A 12,608-nucleotide genomic window follows, 5' to 3' on the forward strand; every position below is an offset into this window, starting at 1 on the left:
CCTCCAATCTTCTTCCTAGGCCAGAGTGGTAGAACCTTAATGTGAATGTGATAGATAAGTCGAACAGCCTCTCAGCAGAAGTGGTAGAGGTTAACACATTAAGGAATTTTAGCTTGATTAGAAGACTAAATGGACCATTATCTGCCATAAAATTATTATTATTATTATAGTTATCTGAGTTACATAACTAACCCAAATACATAATACTAATCTGTGCATCCAAACATTCCCAAACCATTGATTTGTAAGAAAGTTTTTCTATGTTATTGATCTTACCTTTTTTCCAACAAAGAGGTCTTCTTTGTTAAAGTTATAGCTGCAACCTTTGCCATTAAAAACTTGACATTTCTGAATTCTACATGGAGCAGGTGTGTCTAAAAATTGCTACCCAGCAGTATTTAAAAGTTATATCCTTCACACATTGAATGCGGCATATGTTATACATACTGCTGGTCAGACTTGAAATGGCCGAGATGGCAACGCTATTAATATTATCTAATATTTAATGAAGACATAACTGGAGCCACATTTATCATTCTTGACATTTAACTATTACCCACCATTCTTTATTATACATTTATATTAACATGATGGTGGGAAAGTATGAATAGGTTTTCAAAAAACATACATTTATCTATGTTCACATTATATACACACAATTTTTCTTGTAGAAATTAATGTGTGTAATGGTAAGTATATAAGTCTGTATCTTTGTTGGTTTGTACTAGTAATAGTTGCAACCACTGATTATAAAATAAACAAATACCAAAAAAAAAAGAAATTTCAAAATGTGTTTATGTAACACTGGCATTGATGGGTTAATGTATTAACATCATTAGGGGCCCTATATCAAAGCCAAGTTCTTGATCAAAAATCTTTGGATAAACATATGTGATTAGATATTTACACATAGGGGAAAGTCCACAAAGTTTCTACATAGAACACATTTAAATGAAAAGACTGTCTGTCAGGGTGCCCATAGGGACTGGACCTGTTACTTGACATTGTCTGCGGCTGGGAATAAATCGGCTCACAGTCTGCAGACTCTGTCAGGTCAGACAACACATCCCACAGTTCAGAGAGAATAGGAGAACACAGGGAATCAGATCTTCAGCCAATGTCTGCAACTCATAAAGCTTTGATGCCAAAGCTTTGAAGCTGAAGCACATTGATCTTCATATGTGCCCATATTAAACCAAATTAACCTAATGACTGTGACAAGTTTAGCAGGTTAAAGACACATTTCTCCTTCTGAAGCAAAGCTATCAAGGGAAATAATATGTTTAAGTATACCTTTGATGACTAACTAGCACCCTAGTAAAGAAGTGCCCCCTGTCACTTCCTTAGGGGTGCAACCGACAAAGGTTTTCCAATCCCAGACTGGATACGTCCTTTAAAGACACATTTAACTATCTTATGTAATCAAACATGTAGGTATATTACAGGAAGATTGTTTGCCACTCTCCAAATATTTTTTTATTCCTTTATCTTTCTATTTTATTCACTAGGCTTTCTCCTGAATACTAAAGGAGCAAAAAAAGATTTGAATCATATGAAAGTCGGAGTTAGATGGATTGTTTGAGTTAGCAGATATGTCATAGTGGGACCTTAGGAGAGCCTGATAACCCTCCACCACCACCAAAATCTATAACAATTAAATAGATATATTTTTAATAGGTAAAGGAAAGGCATATAAGGGAACTGTGATACTCTGTGCTAGTCATATTTAAAGGACATTTCCTGTTGAGAGCAAGAAATATACAATGGGCCATCCTAACTTATAAGTACAATGTTAAATCAGCTATGGTCTCATGGATCTTCAACATCTTCAGTACTTCTCATTTCACACCCTTGCATTCAGGACTGTAGATTGGGTCGCCACCCATCCCGAAATCTCGACAACTTTACACTGCTTAGTGCCGTCATCCCCAGGGAGTTCTTCATCATGTCATGATCCAACTCATACAAGAGTTGACCATCCACCTGTGCTCTTTTAAAGGTGGCAGTGTACTGCTTCATATTGAGCAGCTGTAGACATTCACACACCTGATTCACAGTTAGAGGTCGAAGATCTACTGGAATATCACAGATTTTTGTGAAGGTTGTAGCTTGTTGGGTCTCTGCCTCTTCAGTTGGTTCCACAGTCAATGTGCCTGTGTTTGGCAGATATTCTATAGTGTTTTGCTGCAGCACACTGATATCGATGTATATTGGCTCGATAGTGCTATATTCTGTCACTTGTGAAGAAAGGTCTTTTTTATCTAGTAGAAATATTTCTGAGAAAGAAAAGTTTGAGATATTTCTCATTAGTTTGCATGTTATTACTCAATTTAAGCTGCAATATATTGTAACCGTTAGGACTGGGCAATGTTCTGAAGAAAAAATATTGGGAAACCATACTATTTTGGATTTATGTCTGTATTATTGGTTGGAAAGTAAGAAGGGAGTAAAGCACATGGCCACAGCCATGTTGCCATCACTAGAACTGATGAAAACAAACCAATACATTAGTTAGAGAGGGCATGGCTCACAAGCTTGGTGGTCACACCAAATATTGAGTTGATTTTGTTGTTTCTTCTGTTTACCTCCTTTCTGATAGGAGGTTTTCTTGCCCTTAGTGACATATTTGCCATTAATACTATACATTTCTTCATTCATGATTCACCTTTTTTATGTTTAGTGTACACACACAATTTATTTATTTCAAGGACATAATTGACATTTGGTAAAAAAAAAAAACATACTCTATACCCACGCATTGCTGATCGCAGTACCCGCAACCTCATCAGTGAAGTCTAGATAAACCCTCTGGGAACTCTTTTACTTTTAACTGAATTTCGGCATTCTTTGTGATTTAAGTATTATCAGTGCCCGACGCAAGCATAGTTTAACCAGCTCTGTAACCAGATCTGTGCAATAAAACATTTACATAAAAATAAGAGATGCTAAAGCAGACTGCTCAGATGAAATGGGACTCAGAGCATTGGCATGCAAATTCATGGTTGCCACAGTCAAAGACATTGACTTAAAAATGTTACTGCAAAGGCTTTGTGAATATTGTTACCTTAATCTTGAGATGGATTTTGCTTTGTTTTAGTGAAACCATACTTAGGGTAGGACATGTTTTGTTTGTACCATGCTCAAAATATAGTGCAATATGATAAATAGGTCAATCAGTGAGCTAATTTCCTGAATTTGATTATATTAAGTGACATTCTAAGATGTAGCTGCATTAAAGTTTTATAATTTAATTGAATTTGAGAAAATGAGACTTAGATTCAAGCCAATAAGGAATATTTTTCTTGATGTGCTTCCTAATGTATGGAATACTGAGCCTAACACAAGTGCATTCTAAAAGTATGCCGCATGTCCAGAAAAGGGGCCCCTTGGACTGTTAATCAAGGGGGAAAATGTACTGCTGTCCTAGGCAGGCAGTTAAAGACATGTTAGCTGTTGGTGTTGCAAACTTGGGGATTTAATGTTAGATGCCGTGGAAGGACTTACCCTTTTCCCCCTAGATCTCTTAGGTCACGGTTAGAGCATGGGTAGGTTGACCCAGCTCGTAGGCTGCTGCGCTGGCTGTGCACAGAAGTGTCTTCTTGTTGGATCTCCTGGGGAGGGCATAGGCAATCTCCAGGAAGTAGTCCCCGGTGCAGGGAGCAGGGGAAGACAACAATGGCCAGCAGAAGTAGGGCAGAGAGATCGATGTTTCCAGCTGGGCTACGGCCCAATCCAGCGCTAGGTATAGATGGTGGCTGAATACCTGGTGGGCACGCAGTTTCAATATTTTTATGATATGTGCTTGCCATGGGTTGCTGAATTTCTTGGTATTATTTTGATGTTTTGTCTACATTTCAGGAATTGGCAGAAGCTCAAAGATCATCCTCTGTTCTGCATTACATAGATGACTTCCTGTTTGTGCTAAGCTGCTTGTGACTTTTGGTGAGGTGGCTAGGGAATTTAGGTTAAGGAGTAAGGGGGTGAAGAGACTCAGATTTAAAGGTCTTCCGTCTCCCTGAGACTTGAGGCGCAGTTGTTGGGTCATCTTCAGGAACTAGGAAGGCATGGCCGAAGTTGATTTAGTCACTGCTTGGTACCTGAACTTTGCTTGCAGAGCCATGCCTGTGGGCAGAGATTTTTGCAGATGCCCATTGCCTCTCATTGACAACGGTTTGGGTGAGTTGTTTCACATGTTACATCATGATCAAACGGAGGATTTGGAAATATTGGAAATATAGCATCAATTCTTGAAGCAATCTAAAGCTGATTTGGAACTTCTTACTGATGCACCCGGATCCATCGGGGTGGTGGCTTACTTAAAAGGTCACAACTGTGCGGATCAGTGGCTGTAGGGATGGTTGGGACTGAAGCTTTGTCGGAACATGGCATTTCTAGAGATGTGGTGCATATCATCAATAACCTGACGTTAGCTTCGTAATAGGAATCAGTGGAACTGGGGGGGCTGTGTCCTGGCCACTCCTGCCACAGTCCTCGTTGCGAATGTCGACTACTAGATCGGTAGCCTTCTGATTCTCAGAGTAAAGCTGCTCCTCTAGGTAAAAGAACCTTACACAAATCATGACATGACACACCAACCAGGGTGCAAAAGAACACATTTCTGCTGGGACCTGGCATAGTTTATATAGCCACTTTACCAGGGGAAGGGGAATTGACATTATACAGGAAAGGATTTACATAATTAATAGCACAGCACAATAGGATCAGATTACACAGACAACTTCAGCACCAGACGAATCTCCTCACTCATTCAACAATGGGTAATACATACAGAGGTGCAAAGGATAAGAGAAGTAACACTTAAACGTAGACTAGATGGTGAGTCTTTCTTACTACAAATGGAAACAAGAGGTACAAATACAAAATATTACAGTGTAACCCCTGTAAATGCAAAAATGCAATCCCCATCTTTTTTATAAAATGGGGGTCCAACATCTGTTACAGGGTTCATTAGTATTACTCATCTTGGTGTTACTTCATTGATTTTATCATAATATCTGTATTAGGATTAGGCATGTACTAGGAGTGCACAACTTCATAGCTAATGCTTTGTTTTATCTAAAGCTCAAGAAGTTCCATGCAGCAGCTGCGGAGGCATCCCTCGTTGGTCTTTCTGGCACCCATTATTTAAGGACCCTGGCTTTGCCAACCTGTTAGCCTTACTTCAGGCTTTTTTGTCCGGGCGGTTAATGAGGTACTATGCGTGAATATGGAGGCACTGGCAGGGCCTGGCAGAGTGAAGTGAGGTTCTGAGGGGATGAAAGACGATGCCAGGCAGTGTTGGTATATCTGGCCGAGTTGCAGGAGTCCGGTGTGTCGGGCTCAATGGCTAAGCATTCCATCCAATAGTCAGCACATAATGGAGATCTTTGAGGGGGAGATCGTGTCTGAACGCGCTTTGGAAGGCATGTCCAGTGGGCGGCTCATGGCACTAACCCATAATGTTTGCCTTTTTCCTTCAGGTGAGGGGGAAGAGTTTGGCCTGGGTGATGTGCAAAAGGCTCTAGACCTAAGCAGTCATGCATAACAGACTTCTGCACACAGACCAAAAAAACAATGTTTTAGATACGTGTTTGGTCCATTTGGTACACTGCATTTTGTTTCCTGCCCTTTGGGTTCAGACGAAATTCAGAGAGCTTTTCAATTTGTAAACAAAAATTGTTCTCACTCAGCCTCAATCCCATTCTCACAGTCACTCTCAGGCTGTCAATGTCTCCCAACCTTCTATACCAACTGCTTCCCTCTCCCCGTCTCCAATTTCGCTTCTTGTCTTGCCTCTTCTTGTTTGTCTGTCAACTATATTCTTTCTTGATCCAATACTCCCCGCTATCCACTGTGTTGTCCAGGCCTACGGGAGCGTTTCCGCAAAAGGGCAAAACCTTCGCGCACACCCGGCCCCGATTGGAGGAATGGGGGGTGGCTGTCACAGTGGAGCTTGTCGTGGCTCCCCCTTTTGCTGAAGTCCAAAGAGGCAAGAATAATGCAGACAGAGAAAGAAATTGCAGAAACACTTCTCTTTCTTCGTGGATCTGTCTGCATTATTCTGGCCACTTGGAAAACGTCTGCAAAAGGGCCATTAATATAGAAGCAGAGTATCTTTTACTAATCAGCTTACATTCCTGATGGGAAATACAAGTTCTTATTTTATAGGTCAGCAGCACACTCTAGTGGTGAGAAATTTACAGTACTCTTGTTAATAGACCAATCCAGTCCAAAGATGAAGACGAGTAACCGCCTGAGGTACAGTACTTTTTTGGAATTTCCATTAGTTTTAGATTCTACTTTAAAGTAGATCTGTAATACGTATGTAATACATACAAAACCATATGTCCCCATAAATCCCTGTCACATATAAAAATGTATCTTAGGTCCAGGTCAAGGTGACCCTATGTTGTTCCAGGACTTACCCTCAAATGTGGCCTGATTCGTTTTTCCTTTAGTTTTTACTTCATATGTGAACTTTTCACATATCACTTTCCATTTCTCATTGTTTCCTTGCTTTAATCCCTTGGCAGCAACCAGCTTGAGTTGTGTCATGTACATTGGAACTATAATGGGGTCTTCTATAATAAGTTTTCCTTTATGAATAAAAAACAATAAAATTCATTATATTTAATAATAAGTATCAACAATTTTGCTTTTCTGAAATTACAATGAAAGAATAATTATTTGAGATCAGTACAAATACTGGTAAATAGGGATTCCATGTCCAAACATGCATGGAATAAACCTGTGGCTCTATATTTTGGCAAAAAAACATAACCTCACCTGCCACATCATGGCAAATCCTAATAAAAAACACTTTGTGAACTTTAAATGTGGCTGACAATCTTAATGTAAATATGCTTACAAAGTTAAAAACAGGGACACATACTGTCTGTATTTAATCACAATTGCTTTTTATTTTTTTTTCTCAAATTATTTTAACCTAATAATTATTAAGCGTTAGATTATATATACAAAATAAGTATTAAAAAAAAGTCTATTTGCCCTTGAAAATACATTATATAAATTGTGTGGGTATACTAAATATAAAAAGGGCAATCGTGATTGAACAAAAGTATAGTAAAAATGTCAAAAAAAGCTATATCACAACATTTCCTTTTGTTCTTCTTATCTCCCAGAGGCAGTTAGATTTTACATACCATACAGGAAGAGAGGCAAAAATAAAGCAAGGATGACTTAGAAAAATCCCCACTTTTTGTAAACTTGTGTTTCAAGTAGATCTCTTTAACCTTTTTACTCATTTCAGCATACTTTACATTACTTTACTTTGATTTTCTTATAAATACATCTATTTCCTGTCCAAGAAATGTTCGTCTTTTTGTTCCTATATTGTACACTAAAACTTAATTTGCAGCAGGCTTTTATCTACTGAATGAAATCACCAACGCAAAACTTGTCCTTCTCTAGCTGTAAATGATAGACATTACGGCAGAAAAAAAGCTTATTTCTATTAAGGCGCTAACTACTAAGTAACACATTTCACTTCTACATACCCTTATCAATAATATGTCCAACTAAAAATGATTCTTCATAGGTGTCTATTAATGTGAGGTCGAAAAGCTGTTCATTCTGAGAGTTCAATTCTCCCTTCTCCTTAAAAGAAAGAATCTTGGAAAGATTGACAGTGATAGGTAGGGTGTATTTGGCCAATATTTCTTCCAGGGTCAATGGATCTTGTATCTTGAGACCTACACAAAAATAGAAGACGTTGGATTACTACTTTTGTTAATTCTATATTAGCCTTTTGTCTTGTGTGGCCTAAATAATGCCATGGAAAAATATTGAAATTACTGCAGCTTTTTCCATTCAGCTTCACATAAAATAATACATATTATTTCGGTCTATTATTCCAAGTGATGTCTCTCTGGGTCTGTTTCATAGCCTATCTATTCACATACACATTTTTTTTATTATTCTGTTAGTGATAAACTATACTTGATGTAAACCAAAATGCAGAAATACTGTGGGTTGTATTTACTTAACTGTAAGTTGCGAGTTGAGATGACATCTCCAGGTGTGAGCCTAGGGTTAGCAGCATGCCTAGGTCGAGTATTTATGTACTTGCCCTCTACTAACACACACACATACTAGTACATACACACACTGATGCTAACACCATACACTAACACACTCACTCTAGTTTCATATGCCAATACACACACACAGATACAGGTACATCTCTGTCACTCTTACTTACCTTGCGTGGAGCCCAATCTTCTGCCGCACTACTAGTCACATAACATCACGTTATGTGACCCTGCTGGTTTCCATGGCGCACGCCTGGCCAACTCAACTGAGTTTCTTACAGGGAAATATCACTAGGGTTGACCCTTCATAATAGATAAGTCCTGGGTCTGCTAGGACATTTCTAACAACTGAGCTGTCCAATGTCCTAGCAGACGCCTGCAGATTAGCACTCACGGTGACTGAACTAGGCATTCCGTCTGATGTGAAAGGCAAGGAGAGTTGATCAGTAGAAGGACGTGAGTGTAATTTGGCATATTACACGTGCAATTATAGCCTAGTATGGAACATTTGAAATGTTGATAAGCAGATAAGCAAGAGCCACACTTACCTTTTGCTGGATCAGCGGCCACTATGAATTTTAAACTTTGCAGATTGAAAGGCAACGAGAATAGCTTTCCTACTTTGGATTCAGCTGTCACTCTTTTCTGGTTGTAAACAGAGTGGACTCTGAGCACCTGCCAATTGGACAAGAAATATTGGTTACAATTCAAACTGAATAGCTAGGGGAATAACTCTTTGCCGGCAGTTATTTGTTCCTTGGCTTATAGTATTTAAATTATAATATTATATATGTCTTGAAACTGTCTTACCATCAGGCCTGTATTTAATTGTATTCAAGCTACATTCTGTTTGTTTTTCATTTACTGTTTTTGAAAGTATTTGTCTCTGTAACTAGTTGGTGAAGATGTTTTATGTTTAATTCATAATCTGTTTTATATATTCCCCTGTTTGTGTATTAGCCTCCCCTTCCTACATGACTATATTTGGTGAGCAGTCTTCCTTCTTTACGCTCATTTAGGCTGTGTTACCATACCTAAGAATTTATTAGGCACCATAGTATACATAGTAGTTTAAAATTCACATGGCAAGTGAAGGCCTAGGGTCTCCAGGATCATGCGCAGTACACGGAGTAATACTGGGACAGTTTAAGATGCTCTCTAAGCCTCAACTCGGTCTGAACATGTGTTGAAACTACAGTATGTCAATTCCCATTGGCCTTTTGGTGCGTGCAAGGGATATTTTATATTGCCAGCTATGGCCTGTAATGGCACACTTGTTTCTAATTCCATTTTATGCATGTAAGCTACAAATTCTGCTATTAAATTTCTACAAAATATATCTGTATTATAACAAGCACAATAACAAGTAATATAGCTCCAGAATGTTTGCATAATAACTGGATAATCTCTATGGCATTGTTTCTTGCAAATATTTTAGCACATACAACAATTTACAAATCTATTTTTGTTTTAGTAAATTCAATTTAAATGCCTTCTCAAATTACTTATGCTTTCCTGTCTTTAGTTGTTTGTTCTATATTTCAGTTAATTAATATACCATTATATTAATACAATTCAGTTTTTTACTTCTTTGTCATCAGATGGTTCCTAGTCAATGCAGGTACAGGTTTTGGGAAATATTGTTTCTGAAATTAGCTTGTACCCTCATGTTGTTTAACGCTTTGTAGGAGAAGGTGTAGCAGCAGAATAAAAGGTTAGATTATGTACAGTAAATAGATTAGAAACATTTGCGTACCAGGATGTGTTTTTGTAATAATGACAAAAATGTCACCCATCCAGTATAGAAATAGCCACTTCATTAACCATGTTGTTGTTACTGCATTTCTCCCAACAGTCTCGCGCTCTAAACTCCCCTGAACATATCTGAGAACTCTCAGGCTTTAAATACAAATCAATGCACAGAAGATCAACTGATCAGTGAGTTACAGTTAAAGCGGAACTACAGTATAACAAACCTCTTTTCTGTATAAATGGCATCGACAAAGTATTTGAAAACCATGTATTTACAGTCATCATGCATCGGTGTCAAAGGCGAAGCTTTCACTCTGATCATAAAGTTGTTAAATATTAACCTGATTACCCATTTCGGTCTCAGTCAGTGTCGACACCAAACCTCCCCAAAACCCGCTAGTAGGTAGTGTTCATATAAACTGTGGAACACCATAATGTGTATTGAAAAGTAAGTGTAAGTTTTTCTCTTAAGGCCATCATTTTGGTTATTAATATTAGACGACCAGATGGAACCAAACATTTTGGTTTTGGCCTCTTAATCAAGGGTAGACTCCAACCAATCCATCTACATGACAAATAATAATAATTTGGAATGTAGGAAGGAAAGCGTGGGTGGGTCCTCAAGAATCCATTAATGGAAATTTGCTTTTCTTGACCCTGCAATAAAGAGTCTTGATTTAGTTTTATTTCCTATGTAGCGATCTTTAATTATGCCCAGAATAAGTTCAGATGAAAGATTAGTAATTGACAACCCCAACTGATGGTGTAGTGTCACTGTGGCAAACCAAATACTTTGCATGTGAAGACATTGCCAAAGGCAGTTACATTCTGAGTCTCAAGGCTTTTTGTTCCAGATTCAGGGTGAAGGCGCAAATTCTAAGGGTCGCATAGTCTGGAGATGACCTCTTCCTATTCTACATTGCTATGACCATATCTAAGGCTCCCAGTTAGTGATTTTGCTACCAGTATGTTATGGTGGATATCTCTGCTTGAATGCATGTAATGTTTTAAATGTATCTTTAAATATTGACAAGTCAAGTTTTCCATGAGGACCAGTATTAGAGTCATTCACTACATAGAATCTTCATGATGGGATTTTAGAGGGTTAATATTTCAAACGTCTCGTTATCAGCTCCTTTGGAATGTTTCCAGGAATGCCCATGATCAGCTCAGGTAGCTGCAAAATAAATAGAGCTCTGTGTTGCTGCATAGCAGACCTTCATTGCCGCTCACCTCTCCTGCCCGCCCACCTCTAGCATTAGCCACACCCCCAACAGAGGTGTCTCAATCCATGCCAATGCTTTATGGCCATGATAATGATGTATATTCCTTTGTAAACTTTCATTAGTCGTAGTGTCCCGCCGGGGGGAGACATTCAAATGTATAGCACAAGCAGTATGACAGAGTGTTTGTCTAGTAGAATGGGCTTTGATAACAGATATTCTTTGTCCTTGTTTCATATGTCTATAATAGTATTGCCACAGAATCTGCTACCTGGTCTTGATCCACTCTGAAACTAATGTTTGATATAATGTCAGGGGCGTAACTAGAAAAATTACCCTGGGGTCCCCAACCTCACCAAGCAACATGTGCCACAGTGCCACCTTTATCCTACACAACTTGAGTGCCTTTGCCTCCAAGGAACTTATCACTGCCATTCTAACCCCCAAACAGCCTGTCTGTGCCATCTTTGCTCAAGCTTGTCAGTGCTCCCAAACAGCTTATCTATGCAATCTTTGTCCCAAATAGCTTGTAGGTGCCATAATTGGTCCCAAACAACTTGTCTGAGCCTTCTTTGCCCCTTGCTTCCACATTCCAACATACACTCACACATATGTAAACACACTTACATAAATTACACACACTTACTCATACTCACTTATACTCACTCTACACACACATTCACATTTATTCTAAGTTTTTCTAACACACACTCCATCACACCCCAGTTACACATTGACACACACACACAATTACACATTTATGCTCACACACGCAATTACACATCCATGCTCACACACGCAATTACACATCCATGCTCACATACACACACATGCATGGTCACACACAATTACACATGTATGCAACAGAGAACACATCTTAAAATTCTTATTAGGCATTTTAAACTTATTTTTACTGACTTTGTCCACACCACTGGAAAGTTTAACCTATTACATTATATTCTGACAATGCCAAAACAAAATACATAACATGTCTGTTGTCCTTACCGTGCCAGAACTGACACTGTCTATCTCCTGTTTCCCTAGGAATCCCTCTGTTACTTTAATGATGTTAGGGAGAGAGTCATGGAACTTGGACACATATTCGTGAAGTGTGTATTCGGTAGATGACCATCTGACTGCAGACAAATCCATCCTGTACCATGGAGCTCAAAGGTAAAATAAAAGTTAAGAACCTTCTAAGAATGTGACCAGGAAGTAAACCAGGAAATATATGTTTAAGTGTGCTACACTACAGTATAAAAAAGAACTCACAGCTTCACTCCCTCAAGATAAGTGATGTCACCCAGTCTCAAAGCTTTTATGCATTACTTTATCAGTATAACACAAACTGCATTTTTTATTTATTGTATATTTGTATTATTATTCTTAGGCATCAAGATATTGCTTATAGTTTTTCCCCTTCAATATTGTCCTTAATCGCAAAGAACTTGTCAACAAACACTGGTTTGGGAAGGCTTTTCACAAGACTTTGGAGTGTGTCTGTGGCAATTTGTGCCCATTTAGCCCAAGGAAAATGTATGAGGCCAGGCATCGTAGTTGGAGGAAAAGCGCTGGCTCGCAA

The 12,608-nt window shown here is 38.6% G+C and overlaps 1 protein-coding gene across 1 annotated transcript; it reads right to left on the minus strand.

Annotated features, from left to right (window-relative positions):
• Positions 1 to 485: 485 nt before the first annotated feature.
• Positions 486 to 12,212, minus strand: LOC128490657 (uncharacterized). The gene is made up of 5 exons (XM_053462642.1): positions 12,032 to 12,212; positions 8,600 to 8,726; positions 7,518 to 7,712; positions 6,426 to 6,596; positions 486 to 2,276 (listed from the first exon to the last, which is right to left on the minus strand). Exons 1-5 carry the CDS (start codon positions 12,176 to 12,178, stop codon positions 1,858 to 1,860), a joined length of 1,059 nt encoding a protein of 352 aa, XP_053318617.1. The 5' UTR covers positions 12,179 to 12,212; the 3' UTR covers positions 486 to 1,857.
• Positions 12,213 to 12,608: the final 396 nt, after the last annotated feature.

Source organism: Spea bombifrons, chromosome 4, assembly GCF_027358695.1.
Source record: "Spea bombifrons isolate aSpeBom1 chromosome 4, aSpeBom1.2.pri, whole genome shotgun sequence".
NCBI lineage: Eukaryota > Metazoa > Chordata > Amphibia > Anura > Pelobatidae > Spea > Spea bombifrons.

Coding starts and splice junctions, on each gene's coding strand:
- LOC128490657 (XM_053462642.1), bottom strand. CDS start 12,178: ATGGATTTGTCTGCAGTCAGATGGTCATCTACCGAATACACACTTCAC. Junction 7,713..8,599: donor GGCCGCTGATCCAGCAAAAG/GTAAGTGTGGCT, acceptor ATTTTTGTGTAG/GTCTCAAGATACAAGATCCA. Junction 6,597..7,517: donor TGGACATATTATTGATAAGG/GTATGTAGAAGT, acceptor TTATTCATAAAG/GAAAACTTATTATAGAAGAC.